This window comes from Colias philodice, chromosome 16 (genome assembly GCF_061535455.1).
Source record: "Colias philodice isolate Cphi_HAF_F1 chromosome 16, ilColPhil1 Martin Lab GWU primary, whole genome shotgun sequence".
NCBI classification, from domain to species: domain Eukaryota; kingdom Metazoa; phylum Arthropoda; class Insecta; order Lepidoptera; family Pieridae; genus Colias; species Colias philodice.
The window spans coordinates 1,870,411-1,889,771 of record NC_143101.1 but is presented as its reverse complement, the minus strand read 5'-3'; the positions used below and the strand labels follow the sequence as shown (position 1 = coordinate 1,889,771).

General features: G+C 32.2%; 1 protein-coding gene across 1 annotated transcript in view; it reads right to left on the bottom strand.

Moving 5' to 3' along the window:
* Nucleotides 1–19,361, bottom strand: part of LOC149481446 (A disintegrin and metalloproteinase with thrombospondin motifs adt-1-like) — a 47,234-nt gene that overhangs the window by 17,506 nt on the left and 10,367 nt on the right. Inside the window, exons 2-3 of the mRNA XM_089705000.1 lie at nucleotides 646–718; nucleotides 85–347 (exon numbers count right to left, since the gene is read on the bottom strand). Coding sequence (XP_089561126.1) covers nucleotides 85–347; nucleotides 646–718 — 336 coding nt within the window. The remainder of the gene's footprint in view (nucleotides 1–84; nucleotides 348–645; nucleotides 719–19,361) is intronic.

Sequence of the window (19,361 nt, the reverse complement as noted above, 5' to 3'; positions counted from 1 at the left end):
GTAAGTGAATTAAGGCACACATAACTACATATTTTCGCTCACAATTTTTTTGATAAAACAGATTCTAGTTTTAAATCTACTTACCACACCATCGCAGACAAATAATGCTGCATGATCACTTTTATAGTAACAAGCGTCTAATTCTTCATCTGTATGTTGGTCGAGTATAACCTCTGTACCATTGGACCATCGTTTCATCAACAAAAACTGAGGATCTAAGAACTGATTCCTAGGACTCAGTTTTAAGTCTAGATGTTTCTTTAGAGTATTCAACTCATGATTATCATGTGGCAAGGATCGCTTGCGTCGTTTTTGGTTTTTTAAATGTGCTATCTCGAATTCTGGATCTGCAAAGATAATTGTTTTTACACACTTGTGATTCGTATTTCGTTAATTGTTATTTCAGGCTATGAAGTGATTGTTACTTCCTGATATTAATTGTTATATCGGATGGTTAAGTGTTTTATATGACAAGGCTAGAAGTTTTTTTTAGTTGATCAGTTGGATACAAGTCGCTGGTTTAGTTTTAACCGGGGTTTAACCAGGTTATAAAGTTGTGTTAAAGGTTTTTTTACATCTTTCAAATAAATTTAAAGAGCTTTTTGAGTTAGATATCAAGTACCTAGTTAGTTATTTAGTACTCACGTTTACTATCTGTGCCGAAAAATAGTAGCTTTTCAGATGGTGATAGATGATTGAGTAGTTGTTTTGTGTGGTCCTGAAACAAAGCATAATTATATCAATTATTATGTTAATCTTTAAATTGCTTATCTTATAAGAATGCGTCATAAATGTTATTTTAATCTGTTTATAAAACAAAACGTACATCTAATTATGAGTAGGAAGCGACAAAGACTATATTATTGTGTGGCTAAAAACGTGGAAACGTCATTAACCTCGTGTTCGAAACAAATAGCCGGTAAATATTGTATTGTTTTATCTCCATTTAGAAAATAGCCTCGACATTTTTCGACAATGGCCACTTTTCGCACGGATCTTGTGACTTAATCGATGTGCATGGAGTTGTTAAAACAAGCGTTTAGCGATTTTTATAAGCTTTATTCATGTAAATTTGCATAAATATGCCAATTCTGGTTTAAAGTTAAAACTACTGAAAAATCAATACATATTATATACAAAGTCGAAGTGTCTGTTTGTCCCTATGTAAGCTTAGATTATTAAAACTTCGCCATTGATTTTGATGTGTTTTATAAATACACATTTAGGTACCTTTACGTAGATTCTTGAGCAAGGTATTTTTTTTTTCAATCTCCGAACGCCAAGCCTGCCTTAAGCCTGTTCGATTGCTCTCACAAATGTAACACCGCATCTGTACTTATGGTATACATTTATTTACTAATTTTCTATTATTATGCTGTATTAGAAGAATTTTAACAGCTTATAACTTGCGCTATATTATTTTTCACATCAACTTGTAGTTATTCCGTATTAGATATGAGTGATCATTTTACCGTTTGTTTTGAGTTGTAATTCATCGCCAGTTAAAAGGTAAATTTACTGATAATCTTAATTAAAGATAACATTTTGTGTTTTACTTTGAATATTAATTTAATGTAGGTACATGATTATATTATGCATTGTCTTTTAATTGCTTTGTTAATAAAGTTATTTAAAAGTTAAATAATTAAATATAATAGAAGTAATTTCTTTTTTTGACAGTGAAAGTAATAGTTTCGTAATTTAATGGTATGCGACAAGAATTTAAATCGCCTTGTTACGACCATTTCCAATGTAATTTGGCGATTACATGCTTCAAACTTGATTTCTATTCAAAATAACATCTTTATAATCACACAAAATAATCTCAGAAAGCAAATAATTGATAATAATTGCGGAAAGACACTCGTAATATAATTGTTGCGTGAGAAACTGGATTAGAAGTATTTTGACGGCTTTTGTAATGGTTTCTTACGACTTTCGTAATCATGTTGGAAAATAGCGTTATGAGATATTGATTCGTGAAATTAGTATAATATGAAAATCGATTGTTACGGTCTTTTTATTGTTTGTACGTTCTTTCGTAAAGGCAGGAATGTTATGATTTGCAATTATTGTTGAATGCTCCAATTTTTTTGTTTAGTAACTTTAAAAATTTTGATGCCCTTTCAAGTTATAATATAAACGACAGAAAACATAATATATAAATGAAAAGTAATTTATTTGAGTATTTTCGTATCTACTAACTTAGTAAAACGATTAGGAAGGTGTTTTTGGTTTTTATAGCTTTTTTTGTTTCATATCCTTGATTGTAAGTGTTACACTTTTACTATAAATAAAAACCTATTTCGTAACGTAGGTTTAGCCGAAAAACAAAAAGTCTAGCTAAACCAGGTCACGATAGCTCATCAGAGTGCGCTATGCTCAGCTGCCTTTATGTAATACCACAGACTAATAATAATATACTACGTATACAAGTAATACTATCGAAATATTCTATTGTTACTGTTATCTGGATTTGAAATGTTTAAAAGAAATTGCATAAAGAAAATAACAATTTTTGGTTGTTGGGGCGGGCTATTCTTCGTTTTAGAGAGTCGATTTGCTTTGTTCTGATTGATAGTGTAGATAATATGGATTGAGATTTTATTTTATGATATGACAAGCTGATCGTTAAATTTAGAAATTTACTACGAGAACGTAATCAATTAATTAATATGTTAAAAAATAGAAATGTTTCACGACGAATTAGGATTGTAAGATATTAAGATATAGGATTATATAAATTATAGGGTTTATAATAAATCACTACGATTTAGGGCTTATTACAAATTACAATGAATGAATATCGTTATTATGATCGTAATTTTTATGGAAAGGTACTTAATATATTATTATGTATAGAATTCCCATGGTTAGATCTGCTTTCCAGAATAAATTGAGTGAGGTTATTTACTTGAGGAAATTTTCCTTTAGTTGCCATGCCATATATTCCACTATCTTCCGCCCACGACTTTGTACGTGCATCCCCGTTTTCCCCGTTCCCGCAAGAATTTCGGGATGCCTACGTCCTAACATCTACCTGCATGCCAAATTTCAGCCCGATACGTCCAGTGGTTTGGGCTGTGCGTTGATAGATCACTATATCAGTCACCTTTGAGTTTTATATATATAGATTACTCTACAAATACCTACAATATGGGTATAGTAAAACGTTTTTAGCACAATATTACCTTGACAATTGGTTTTTGAGTGGTGCATTCACAATCAGTCACGCTGCTTCAAATAAACGTCTATCACGTTTAGATAGGTCATAACCACAGACATGTATCAAGATAGACTAAGCGAGTGTATGTACTTCCCGTGTCCAAACTAAGTTTGTGAAACTTAGTTGACGCTGGCCTACACTCAGTCCGCGCTCGCAGTTCGCCAAGGAAAGACGTGAAGCTGAATAAAGTAAAATGCCGAATTGCGCCGTTATAAACTGTAGAAACTCCACAGCTGTGAGTGGTCGAGTTAGCAGAGATGTTTCCTTCCACCGGTAAGTAATTTTCTAATCAGAATATGCACTATTTATTTTAAAATCAAATAAAGAATATCTGTGGAAAACGATCGTGACAAACACGGATACCAAATCATACGAAATGATTCGGAATACATTGCGGCTTTTACTTGGCACGGTAAAGATCGCGTTGTATGATAACAAGCAATGAATAGCGTCTTCTCATTTTTCTGTTCTCATTTTTCTGTCCAATTTTGTGGTTAGTGATGTTCATTTGATGCAACAGTTCTCGATTCTAATCGATTTTATAATCGAACAGAAAAATGATAATTTGAAGGAGCAATTTTTCAGAAAAAAAGGCATAGATTTTTTTTGTCATTTAATACGACTTGACCTAGAACTTTTAAGTATTTTAATACAAAGGTACTAAAAATAAATATTATGACATGGACGCCATTAGTTAAAGTGTCATCTTGGGAGTTTTTTAAGAAAACTCCTTATTGTTTAGACTATGTTTGTTTTTTCAGTTTTCCAAGTAACCCGAACATAAAAGAAAAATGGATCGATGCAACGGGACATAAAGATTGATTGATTGACAGTTTCATTACTTTCTTTCGATGGCCTCTCTAGTACGTAGTACATGGTAACTCAATGGGCATATGTAAGAAAAAGCTAAAACACATTAGTTTACTTGTTAGAATATTAAAAGGTTTATAACTTTATTTTATCATTCCTCTGTCTATGGTAATTATCATTTTTCTGTCTTGAATCGATTTAGTAATCGATTACGATTCATTTATTTGACTACCTCTTAGAAATAGATCTAGTTTGATCTGATTTCTTTCGATTTACTTCGATGGGATAGGACGATACTAGAATCGCCGCGCGAGTGGCGTCCTAATCGATTTAGCGTAAAATGAAATTACCATCACTAAAAAGCGCTCGTGACGTCATAACGCTTCAAGGTCAGTACAAAAAATATGACACGCTTGGTTTTCATACAGATCGCGGTACTTGCGTAGTCTATCTATGTCTGTGGTCATAACAAAGGTTAGTGTTGTTAGCGTGATAATCTATAGTATAGGACCAGAAAGGAACACCTTTGATTTTTTAAGCACGCATTTCTGAAATCTATATTGTGATTGCTACAACCTATCTAGAACTCGAAACGTCGGATATACTAGCATTTAATTCCACATGGTATTCTTTAAATTCTAATCCATACTAATATTATAAATGCGAAAGTAACTCTGTCTGTCCGTCTGTTACTCAATCACGCCTTAACTACTGAACCAATTTGCATGAAATTTGGTATAGAGATATTGTGATACCCGAGAAAGGACATAGGCTACTTTTTACCCCGGGACATAGGATAGGTTTTATCCCGGAAATCCCACGGAAACGGGAACTATGCGGGTTTTTCTTTGACTGCGCGGGCGAAGCCGCGGGCGGAAAGCTAGTACTAGATAAATTACGTATGCACCGTTAATAAACAGTGAAAGTTCAGATTTTTATCCACTGTTTGCGCAAATTGATAAGTCACGGGATAATAAGAGTCAAAGGTCAGTTATGAGAATTTACAACAGACAGTCGCTAATAGAAAAATCACCTGGCAAAATTAAAGGATTTAATTGTAGAAATAAAAGTGCTTTTGAAAGTTTAAAATACTGACGTAACTATTAACTACTATAATTTTTAGGAACGATTTTGTTTTTTTCTGTCTATTAATTTGTATGCTGTTGTTATAGAAGTAAGAGTTTATTTATGAACTACATACATCTATAATATAAAAAAATGTATGCGTGTACTAGAGTACACACGTAAGAAGTGAAACTTCTTTATGACCTTAAAAATGTCACGAGTATGGCGTAACGCAAAAATGTCACGCGTACGGCGTAACGCAAAAATTTCACGCGTACGGCGTAACGCAAAAATGTTACACTAAATTTTTGTCCAACCCCGATAAAGAAGTTTCACTTCAAAATTAATCCCAAAATGTGTTGTATACCAACACATTTTGGCGCATAACTTGAGAACGGCTGAACCGATTTCGTTAATTCTTTTTTTATTATATTCCTTGAAGTACGAGGATGGTTCTTATGTAGAGAAAACGTAAATATGTACCACGGGCGAAGCCGGGGCGGACTGCTAGTGTAAAATAAATACATACGCAAATGAATATGTACTACAATTTTATTATTGAAATTACAATCCATACCTAGGTATCCATAAGCATCCTATATAACATTTTTGGCGTAGCATTTTCATTTCAAGTACCTACTTGAAGAATAATAATTCTCATAAAAGACTCAAACCTAACCGCTAAGACATCATTGTAATTAAAAACAACAATTAAGATAAACAGCAAACATGTATCTACATGTAACATGTGCATAATTTCAGCAGACCTTCCTTGTAATGGCTTGTTTTTATAATTAAGCTTTGCGTGCAAAAGCACAGGGTCGACATTATCCATGTTATTCGCATGTAATCTGAACTATTATGTGATAAAATAGCTGTGTCGTTTCAGTGAGTTCAAGGTTAGGTTTATTAGGAACCTTATGGAATAAATTATGGGAGTTAAGCATTTTTTTTGTGTGGTGTTTCTCAATGTTAGCCAGAAGGGCTTCTACATTTTAACTCGGACGCGTGGTAGCGACATGCGGGCGGGCGTCCCCCCGCCACGGGGATCTCGAACCTCGGCTTGGGCTCTTGCTTGAGTGGAGGAGGCCGGAAGGGCCCTAGTCGGGGAGTTAAGCATGATTGGTATAGTTTTATAAGAGTTTTATAATATGTATTTTCAAATAAACTAGCGTACTATATTATGATACCTATTACGCTAGTTTTAGGCTTTACAGACAATATTTTTTATTCTGCAAAAAGTATACTACGATTAAAACTAAATTCTTGGAATGTGAATGTAAAATAAAATATTTTATAGCCAATTTTAGCTGCCATCATTTCATTTTATTTAATGGTTTTAGACACACATTATTTGTGTATGTGTAACTACTGCTCAAAGTTTACAGCTATAGAGGTGTTATCGGTAGCACTTTAAACTAATTTTATTCAATTAAATAATTCGTAAAATTAACAAATCCTAATTTAAAAGAGCTTCTGTAATACAGGGTGTAACTAGGAAGTTGTAAAAATAAATGTTTAAGTCCAGAGAGCATTACAGATGTATCTTTGCAATCTTGTTGTTTTTTGCACGATTGTTTCTGACCTTATGTTTTTAGATTACCTTTTGTCTGATAGATTTCCGCATATTACATGTTGTATTTTGCATACGAGTAAAAATGTTAAACGTCATTTATATATGTACCTAATTTTTACGACAGCGATAGAGCCATATTAAAAAATATTGTAATAAATGATACATGTTAAAGAATTACAAATTAAAGACTTTAAACATATTTTAACACAATATATAGTAACTATATTATAGATATACTAAATCTGAAGAGGTTGTTTGTTTGAACCCACTAATCTCAGAATCTACTGGTATCTACGAATTGAAAAATTCGACACACCTAGAAGTTATTCTAATAAAAGGTTGAGTTAATTTTTAAATATTTGTATTAATTTATACAATTGCATGAATAATTATTTATTTGCTAAAAATTAGAACATGTTATGTTAATGCTTATTTAATTACTTTACATTTTCTTGTTATTTCGCGAGTGTGTTTTAAAATTATGTTAATCGTGATTTATTCATCATTAATTAATCCAACTTCAAAATATACATTTTAGTAATCGATTATACTGTTTTATTTTGTAATGTGTTTCATAGTTAGGTAATTTGCCATATTTTTTAGTTTACACGGCGCGAATTTTATAAATGTATGCATTTCTTATAAAATTTCAGCGGGATGCCGTTAAGACCCACAGACGTCTTTAATTCTATCATATATGACATATTAATATTTATTAATAATTAATAATATTAATTAAGTTTGCTCTGTTTTATTGGAAGGCAATAAAATTAGTATTGCAAGAATGAAGGCCTGATGAAGAAAAGAGGTGTCTTAGATAAATTTTATAATATCCAAAATCCGCCACAGAAAGCGGCATGACGAAAAATGGTAGAGTTTATTGGGTAGTTCTACACGCACACACACCGTGGGAATCCTACACAAATTTTATAAACCAATGATATGATTACCGTCTTATAGACATACCTAATATGTTCACGAATAAATATGTTCATGACATAAAAATTCAGTTTTAATACAAACCTTTTCATGTTAAAAGCTAATAAATAATCCAAAAGCCACACATGGTCCTAACAAGATACAGTGCAGGTGCTTTACGAAATGGTTGCGACAGTAATTGTTATATCGCATACAAAAAGTGTTCAAATGCATTCAGTATGGAGGGAAATCGACCGGTTTTGTCAATTTCGAATTGCATTCGGTTGAACTAAAAATTAAGCCTGAGTTTAGCCGTAGAACAAGTAGAGTTGGCAAGGTTTTCGGCGATTAAAAGTAAAATTAGATATCTATTAATTATACGTAAATGCTTTAAAAATAATGGGAAAGAGTTTTAGTTTTTGGTTCTTTTAAATTGTACGCCTAGAAATAAAATAAAAATAATAACAAGCCTAGGCACCTACGATCTTAATATTATGTTTAAAATCTTAAGATAAGTAACATGATTACTACTTCGCGACAATGAAAGCCGATTCAATCCGTAACGTTGTTAAAAAGTAGTGCTTTCAAGATTACGTAAAATAAAAGAGATGAAGCCATAAAGATGGTATTTCATTATTAGAATTATTCAAATCCTCTATACAAATAATATCTAACAATCTCAACCACTAAGCCACCTCTACAATTATAAAAGCTAGAATAATTTAGTTGCAAAACGTTCACAAAGCAAAGACCCTATTTAAGGTTGCATATTTGGCGCACCTTGTTTGCTAAACCGATTGTATGATGTATATATTAGTATTATCATTTTATTTTTAATTCAATTAAAAATTATTTTTGTTTTATAGTTTTTGTACCGATTGAACTATAGACAAATACTCACGTGTTAAAGCAATTAATGAAACTAATATACTAGATACCAGTCATGAAAAAACGAGAATGTACCTATAATAATTATTAATTATTAAACATAACTCTACTTATGAAATTTCATAAACGTATAGGTACATATGAAGCTTTATCTACCTATACTAATATTATAAAGCTGAAAAGTTTGTTTGTTTGAACGCGATAATCTCGGAAACTACAGGTCCGATTTGAAAAATTCTTTCGGTGTTCGATAGTCCATTTATCGAGGAAGGTTATAGGCTATATTATGTATATCATCACGTTAGGACCAACAAGAGCGGAGCATTGCGGGTGAAACCGCGGAGCGCAGCTAGTAACAAATAAACATACATGTAAAAATCATATTTCGTTGGAACTAGTGAAGTGTGTTTTATTTTAAAATCGAATAGTCTAAATGCAGTTCTTCAAGAAGAAATAATAAACAGTAAAATTTATATTTTACTAATTAATAGATACGGGAAGAAGTGTAATTCTATGGCCGTGATAATGAAGGTCTATGTGAAATGGATGACACGCTCTGAATGTTGCATTGTGTAAATAAGTGTAAGTCCGTATAGTTTATTATCAAGAACACAATGTCTAAATACTTGTCAAATATTTGGATTATTGCATTAGAACACACAACAAAAGAACTTTATCTTCGATCATTTAATTGGGTTGTTGATTTAGCGTAAGCGTAAGACAAAGAAATATATTAAAATAGAAATAAGAAATGTCCCTTTAATTGCTTGTATGTATGTATCGCAAATTTCATTTATCAGGTGATGGTAATGGATTCTATGACAACCCCTTTATCGTATTCGAAACTCTTCGAGCTTGGGGTCAGGGGGTGTGGCTCACGTGTGCACGTATTCTTTGAAATACCGCCTTTTAAAATAACTAAAGAAAATTTATTTCAAATCCATACTAATATTATAAATGCGAAATTAACTCTGTCTGTCTGTCTGTTACTCAATCACGCCTTAACTACTGAACCAATTTGCATGAAATTTGGTGTAGATATATTTTGATACCCGAGAAAGGACATAGGCTAGTTTTTACCCGGGGACATAGGATAGGGTTTATCCCGGAATTCCCACGGGAACGGAAACTATGCGGATTTTTCTTTAAAAAACGCGGGTGAATCCGCGGGCGGAAAGCTAGTTGTGAATAAAACCGGAAACCTACTAGCGACATAACAGCGATCTAATCTAAATTCCAGATCCAAATTCCGAGTAAATATCCAAGGACAATATTCACTTGTAAGCTAAATTATGTAAGCAGAATGTTGCCAGACTGGGTTAACTCCAGTTAATAACCGAAAAGCTGTTTTATTACTAGTTAATCTACATTTTAACATAGGCTGTAACTATAGCCTTGTATCTAAACTATAAGCTTCACATAATGTTTGTAGCTTAGAAAGGTTGTACCCATACGAATTAATTTACAATTGTAATAGTTTATCTATACTAATAATATAAAGAGGAAAGGTTTGTAATTATGTATGTATGTTTGGTTTTCACGCATAAACTACTGAACCGATTTCAATGAAATTTAGCACACATATAGAGGGTAACTTGGATTAACACATAGGATAGGTTTTATCCCGGAAATCCCACGGGAATGGAAACTATGCACTGTACATGAAATCATCAATACCGAACCAACCATTTGGCCATTAAATCTATAAAATGGTAATGGTACCTACCATTACCATTAGTGTATAACAAAATCGAGCTTTGGTTAATTTTCTTTGATAAAGAATCAGAGCTAATCGATTTTTAAATTACTAAAGACTTGATAACGGTGACGAAAAAATTTGATTGATAACTAACTAAATATTTCATAATTTCACATCTTGTTCGCTGATAGATTTTATATAAAGGGCAAGTGTTCATTCGTATCTATTAGATCGAAAATTATTTTGCATTTATATTTATAAATTCATTATTTATATTTATTATTTCATTTATTTTTATCGCTTCAACCAAACACCTGCAAAATTCTACACTCTTCCGTCTACCTGATATTTACAACAAGAAATTTTCAAGTGTTGACATATTTCATCTCTCCCGTAACAGTTTTAAAAAAGCAGTAACAGACATCACCAATTCCATAATTTCTTAGTTTACCATACACATTCTCACCACACTACACCATTATATACACTACACACACAGTACACACACTCACACATCCATACCAAACATTCTATAATGGGTACGTTTTCCTCTTTTTTTGTATACCATGTCCAAAAAAAATATATATATATATACTAATTTTTTCCACTTTGTCATTGTTATAATTAATGTAAAACTACTGTCACATTAATTATCTTATTATTGGTATTCCTTTTTATTGGCGTATTGTTTTGTTAAAGTTAATTATAAATATTGTAATACAAATAGCTGTAAGGAATCTATGTATGTAAAAAATAAAATTAAATAAATAAATAATAAATAAGGATATTCAAGAGCAACATACTTAAGTAGATAGATATTATTTATTTATAGAGAGCTATTATTAATTCCATTGCCAACAGTCACACTCTCTATGAGTAAGTATACGAAGAAATTGTCGAAAGTTCTATTTAAAATACACATTGCATACCATGCCTAATTTGGTCGCCTTTTAATCGATAATTCAAACACAGTGACCTAATACTTCTCTGTATAATTAGGATCAGGTGTTTTAACTGCTGACATAATATTATATATAACTAAATCTTAATGATAACAAATCACTACATATAACATAGTATAAAACAAAGTCGCTTTCTCTGTCCCTATGTCCCTCTATGTATTTATGCTTAAATCTTTAAAACTTCGCAACGGATTTTGATGCGGTTTTTTTAATAGATAGACTGATTCAAGAGGAAGGTTTTAGTATATAATTTATTTTGTTTTAGACAAAGCGGGCGAAGCTGCGGGCGGAAAGCTAGTTATCTATTTATATAAAAATGAAACCCGTTTCGCGATGTCACGGCATCACGTGTGAACGACTGAACCGATTTCGATAATTCTTTTTTTATTATATTCCTTGAAGTACGAGGATGGTTCTTATGTAGAGAAAAAGTAAATATGTACCACGGGCGAAACCGGGGCGGACCGCTAGTTATTATAATATAATCTTACTAGCATTCCGTCCGCGGCTTCGCTCGTATTCGAAGGAAATTCCTGCGTGAAAAAGATGTTTCCTTTAATTTATCATACTTTATTTTTGAAGTGAAATTTTACGCGTCATGGCAATACCGTCCCGGCATGGAGTAGGCGAAGATTTATTTTATTTTGGTATCTTTAAATCTTGCCATAGAAGTTTCACTTCTGACACGTGTGCTCGGCACACACTCTTTTTATACCTGTTGTAGGTATATCATAATATTTCTGTTGCAATGTGATAGAAAGACAAACACACTTCGCATTTACACTAAGTAAGGATTTAAATTCCACAGCCAAATTGTTCCAATTAAAATGCAAATGTACTCTTGCGTCATGATAGAAGATTTTGTTTAATTGAATAAAATTAAGGATTTGGTTGCAACACGGTGAAGGCTATCTTGCTATTGTAGATAGTAATCGTATGTAGCGAGCGAATATTTTGTGAAACTAAATAAAATTGTCTTATTGGGTAACATCATAAAGCAATGTAAGGTTAACGTAGGTTCATAAAATATGGTTTTATATGGTTTTTTATTCTACTTATTGTATAATTTATTCTTTTCTTATGATAAAATTGTTAAAAATGTAAACGCATGCTTTTATAGGTACCACGTAATATGCGACATTAAATTTTAATGTAACAACGTTCTGCAGTATTATGTGTTAAGCGGTACTTAAAAATAAACTTTTGTGAAACTATTATTAAAAGCAAGTATCATAGAAAACTGTGATAGAAAATAAATTAAAAGATATGGAAATTAATTAATGCTCATTGCGTAGTATAATAGAGTGCTTTAAATTTGATATTAATATGTTTGGTCATTTATTTGATTTATAATATCATTGAAACCCAAATCATATAGACTAGAGTAGATAATTTTTGAAACAAAAAAAAATCGCAGTCGGATGAAACCCATTAGAAAAGGAGGGGAATATGATGAAAATTAAAGGAAAAATAAATTACGGTCAATCCGAGTTCGGGAAAAGGGAGGGGGGAGCTTTTAAGAGAAAAAAATGGTTTCTCTTGATTTCCGACAAAACTACAAGTCCTACGGAAAAAAGTTCAATGGCAAAGTTGTAGATAATAAAAAGATCTACAACTTTTGTATTGACAATTTTTTCACATAACCTCAAAATTTAGGTTAAAAATTCAAAAAACCAAGTTTTTGGTTTTTTATTTTTATCTACTTCAAAATTTATTTTTTTTTCTACGAAATTTGGTGGAAACTTGCTTTATTATGTCCCAAATACACTGTAATTTATTTGACTGAAAATATTTATTTTTTCGCCTTATTTTGAATTAATACCAAAAAAACAACCTAATTTTCAATCGAAAAGTCACCCGTCAAAATATCAGTTTTTTTCAAAAACTTGGGGAGCCTTTTATTCATTGAAATCTCTACTTTCATATGGTGTAAAAAAAATAAACATTACCATAGTAAATGTTCTCAGAAAATGCATACAAACAGTGTGAAAATGAGCTTTTACTAAATCAGGCACACTTCTCAAACTACCTGAAATGTTTTTATCGACATCATTTTGCTTTTGGATATGCTGTAAAATATTATACTTAGAACAGATAATTTTTTTGTCTTTTGAAATATTACCGAAAAGCCGATACAAGAGAAGATATAGAGTTCGAGAAGTGTGCCTGATTTAGTAAAAGCTAATTATGACACTGTTTGTAAGCATTTCCTGAGAACATTTACTATGGTAAGGTTTATTTTTTTTACACCATATAAAAGTAGAGATTTTGATGAATAAAAGGCTCCCAAAGTTTTTGAAAAAAGCTGATATTTTGACGGGTGACTTTTCGATTGAAAATTAGGTTGTTTTTTTGGTATTAATTCAAAATAAGGCGAAAAAATAAATATTTTCAATCAAATAAATTACAGTGTATTTGGGACATAATAAAGCAAGTTTCTACCAAATGTCGTAGAAAAAAAATAAATTTTGAAGTAGTTAAAAATAAAAAACCAAAAACTTGGTTTTTTGAATTTTTCACCTAAATTTTGAGGTTATGTGAAAAAATTGTCAAAACAAAAGTTGTAGATTTTTTTATTACCTACAACTTTGCCATTGAACTTTTTTCCGTAGGACTTGTAGTTTTGTCGGAAATCGAGAGAAACCATTTTTTTCTCTTAAAAGCTCCCCCCTCCCACTTCCCGAACTCGGATTGACCGTAATTTATTTTTCCTTTAATTTTCATCATATTCCCCTCCTTTTCTAATGGGTTTCATCCGACTGCGATTTTTTTGCACTTTTTATTATTTTTAAAGGGATCTACCCCAGTGTAATAATATAAAAAAATAATTTGGAAAATCCAAAAGTGCACGCCTCATAATTTTTTTTTAATAAATATTTATTAATTATTATTTTTGTTTATTTAATAACAATTAAACCACATCGAATCAGACCCTGAAAAATGAAAGGGTTCTATTCCTGAGCATACTCAAGCGTAAGAGAGAAAAAAAAAAAGACTCGATTAGTAAAGTATTTCGGTCGTTATCGTGTTAACATGAAAAAGGATCCGCACATACAGACACACGGACGTCCAAGACAGAACTTTTTTAAACTGTTTTTTAACTAATTTAAATAACAAAAATGACATCAAAAATATCATGAACGTTAAAAATAGTGTTTTTTCTTAATATGTGTGTGTATGTATTATCTTACAAGTGCAATGTATGATACATAAAGACATTTTAAGTTTGAAAAATCAGATGTTTTGCGCGAAGTGACAGTAGTACCCAATGAGTACCCACCTCAACGCTTCGCTTATGAGGCGTGCAATATTGTATTCTTATCAATTAAAATGAAATGAATTTACAAACAGGCGCGGGTGGTTTCATAATTAGGGTACATACAAATAAAAAAATACATAATGTCTACATATGTTTCATTGCAATTACAATTGGAATTTAAATATTCGTAAAGGGTACCATTAAAACGCATTAGCAGTTCAAACGTCTATGTAAATTTACGAGTTTTGTAACATGGGCTATTTGCATGTCTCAAATAATAGAGATATATTTGTTTCATACTCGTGTTTATGTTTAGCATGACAATGGTTTGTGTAATATTCCGGTTCTAAATGTTACATTACCGTCACGACCGGATTCGTAACGTCTAAGCTTTCGTTAGAGCTTCTAGTTCCTTGGTGTGGAAATATATTGAATAGAAACTGCAGGACTTATTGCTATTTAGTTCTATATGTAGGTGGATTTTTATGTATGACCGATGCGTTAGACTTAGAAAAAATCCCTTTAAAGTCACTCTAAAGGTTTTATATAAAATAATAATTCTACAAACATCATTTTTCTATGATTGCGAGCTCAAACAAGGACATATTAATACTATCTGTGTGTGATCATTTTACTTCGAATCTTTTTTTACATTGTTTAAAATTTAAGAGTAGGCGGCACGTTGCGTTGTAAAAACGACAAAGACATGCAAAAGATTATCACTCAGTTGAAGGAGCTTTATTATATAGGTACTAGCTTTCGCCCGCGCAGTCAAAGAAAAACCCGCATAGTTCCCGTTCCCGTGGGATTTCCGGGATAAAACCTATCCTATTTCCCGGGATAAAAAGTAGCCTATGTCCGTTCTCGGATATCAAAATATCTCTATACCAAATTTCATGCAAATTGGTTAAGTAGTTAAGGCGTGATTGAGTAACAGACAGACAGACAGAGTTACTTTCGCATTTATAATATTAGTATGGATGTTATTTAAGAAGCTTTAACTTTAACTACAGTCTAATAATTTGACTGTGTTTTAACTCTATAGTCTAATCTCGATATGTAACAATTATATACTGTATATTATGAACGAATACAACCCTTTCTACAAACTTGAACTATGAAAGACAAAGCTAGATCCTTCAACACACAAACAAACATTTCGTAAATCCATTGTTGGTGCCTACATGCGAAAGAAACGTTATGATGGATTGTTTCGACCAATTATTTCGACATGAGTGTTGATCTCAATTAAATGTGTCAAAATTTTGTACAATGGATAGGTATAGTAACATTGATACATATAGACTAATCTAGGCATTCAGAGTCACAATAATTCTTGGCATTTTCACGATTTTTACAAATGTAAATGTAAATGTAGAGTTTTATCTAATACTAGCAAACCCGGCGAACTCCGTTTCGCCACCAGAGACACCTTTTCTTTGCTATAAACCTCACGGAGCCCGAGACCTTTCCAAGGAATGCATAACCGGAAATCGGTTCGTGCGTTCTGGAGTTATATAGCGTATATATTATAGCGTCAGGAAGGAAAACCCGACTTAAGACGATAGTAGAGAGATAAACAATTTTTGACCAAACATTTCCTTGTTAATATAGATTTTTTTGACAAGTGCTTACAAAGCGTTTAAAGCTCGTCGTCGTATAAAATAAATAAAATAAAATATTATTATAGAGATTCACATCATTTCAATTCTTAAAATATTATATGCGACATAATATAGCACAATACAAATATTTTTTTTTTTTTTATGTCAGAGCAAGCAAAGGAGCAGATGGGCCACCTGATGTTAAGTGGTCACCACCGCCCATAAACACCTGTAACACTCCTAGTGTTACAGGTGCTTTGCCGGCCTTTTATGGACAAATAAGCTCTTTTATATTATGCTCTATGAGGTAACTAAAATCAATATAACTACACCCTGTATTACTTTCACCGTAGGTATATAAACACAGATTAAGTGACTGATATAAGTTACATGTGTGTGAGAAGTGCCATGAAAAATGCAGTCTCTTACTATTTAAAGTAAGGTGTCAGAACAAAAAATATCCCCTATCTTGTTAAACTTGTTTAACGTGAATAATTCATTTCTCGTTTTAGTTTTAACTTATTTTTAAGGGAAATTAATTTATTTTTCTGATTTAAAGAAGGAAAAGCAAACGTAGGGTTTGAATTTCCCGATGAGGAAGGAATTTTATCGTTATTGGTGCGTAAGCAAATTATTTTTAGTACATTAATTCCACGACTGAGAATATATTAATCGGGATATGAGTGCAAGTGTTAGAAGAAAATATCATAATTTTCATCTTCGTCATCATCATTGTGAGTGCAAATAACTAATAGTTCTACAAAAATTAATTGTGCTGACGAAAATATCATAATGTTTATACACCCTAAGCTTGAGTTTTCAATTTCCATACAGTTTTTACAACCTTACATCTAAATTCACAATGAAATAACAAGCATTATGACGTAATCGATGATTGAATCCCGTTAACACGTGCGCCTCCAACCGTGCCGCAATAGCAAGTGATCCAGTATCATCACTACATAGTATAAAACAAAGTCGCTTTCCCTGTCCCTATGTCCCTATGTCCCTTTGTACGCTTAAATCTTTGAAACTACGCAATGGATTTTGATGCGGTTTTTTTTAATAGATAGAGTGATTCAAGAGGAAGGTTTATATGTATAATAACATCCATTAAATAGTGGAGAAGTACTGTTATTTTTGAGGTTTCTTATGTGATGTCGTAAAAAATTACATTTTTTCCGCTTACATTGCAAACGCAGGCTGAACCCTACGAGTTTTATCAAAATAATGTACTAAGTATTATACACATTGAAAAGGTCTACAGAAAAATCCGCGATGGTATATGTTTATCTCTTATGGATAACCCACAATAACTTTTTTTTGTCATTTACTTTTTACGACAAATAATGGCTAATTTTCGATGCTATTTTAACCAATACAGCATTAATCCTTAACCAATTAAATACCTTGAATACATTGTTCATTTACTATAGATCTATATTGCCCTTTACACCGTATGATTTAAGTGAATATTTTCGAAGATATTACAGATTTAAAAATTGCGGGACGTAGCGTTTGCGGCGGTACCGGCCGGCCGCCCGGCTATCTATTTTATACCCGTGCAAAGCCGGAGCGGGCCGCTATGTTTTTATATACAACGTTCACAGTTTTTCTGTAGTGTATTTAGTATCAGCGTTGCACCCGTGCGAAGCTGGGGCGGGTCGCTAGTATATTATATTAATCTATGAAGTGATCGGAAGAGTCAAGAGATGCATTCTTTCACTGAGATCATTGACTATTGTGAATTTTCGTGTGATTAACCTATAATTTAATGAAGTGGACGTTAAGTGATTGATTTATTGATAGAGCTGTAATGAGGCGGATCTAGTGATTTATGGTCATGGTGTACAATGAACTAGGTATAACATTTTTATAGATTGATTTTATAGATAGACGATGTACTTAGATGACAACTATAACCATATATTATAATAATATAATACTCTACTAGTACTACAAGTGTTCATCATTTTGGGCATTATATTTGAAACTTGCAGTCTGCTAGTAAATATTCCCGAAGAAGTTGCAGTTGTGATTGTTGAAGAAAGACAATCATATTTTTTACCTAATTTTTGTATTGTCAAACTGATAAAAAAGAACCACCGCAAAAGAATTATGTACTTAGTATAAATATACACGACCTATCGCTGACGACATGCACAAAACAATATTTTTATTTATTTATTTATTTATTTATTTGACACTTCATTACACACATTATTTTATAAAATATAAAAGTAAACAATAAATGACAAAGTAACAGCTCCAATATGTGTAACGGGGCGGCCTTATCACTTCAGAGTGATCTCTACCAGGCGACCCCTCAGGCAAAGGACAAGTGTTTGCTGTATAAAGGGAGGCATCAAAATTTATTAAAAAAAAAAAAAACTAAACAATATTTTACAAACATACATATTACTTAATAATTAATAATATATACCTACTAAATGATAAACATACACATATAAAAATAATAGTTATTAATATTACTTAAAGTATTAAGGTCACTACTCGGAGCCATATTCCAGATCTAAATAATATTTATGTATATACGTTTATAAGAAGTTAAAGATTGTGCACGTCTTATATCCACAGGTAAAGAGTTCCACAATCTTACAGCGGTTGAAGCAAATGAATAACTTAGGAATTCAGTTTTTCGAGTAGCCACACGCAGTGTGAGTCTTTCTTTCGACCGTAGAGTATAAGTTTCATTCTGGAGGAATTCAAAGTTATTTTTAAGATAAGCAGGCGATTTAGGGTCAAAAAGTACTTGATACAAAAGACGGAGAAAATGTATATTACGACGAGATCGGATTGGCAGCCACTTGAGTTTTTTCCTAAAATACGAAACATGATCGTACTTCCGAAGCCCAAAAATGAAACGTATACAAAAGTTTTGCAGTCGCTCCAGTTTATTTAAAAGCTCCTGTGTAAGATCCGGACAGCAAGGGTCAGCGTAATCGATAATAGGCAAAAGAAGAGATTGTGCTAATATGATTTTCGTGGAGAATGGCAAGAAGTTACGCAAACGCCTTAGCGAGCAAGATGCAGCATAAACCCTACGACTCACCTCTTTTATGTGATCACGCCAAGATAAAGTTGTATCAAGGTACACACCAAGGTTTTTAACAGTTTTGCTAAAAGGTATAACAATGCCATCAATAGAAATAGGTGTGAGGTTCTCCCAGTCAAGCCTTGAGATGAGACGGGGGCTACCAATGATGATGACCTGACTCTTAGATGGATTAATGGTAAGGCCATAGTTTGTGCTCCATTCAACAATCCTGGCTAAATCAGCATTAGTTGAGGCTATAGCATGTGATATATCTTCGAGGCTTGACTGAGTGTATA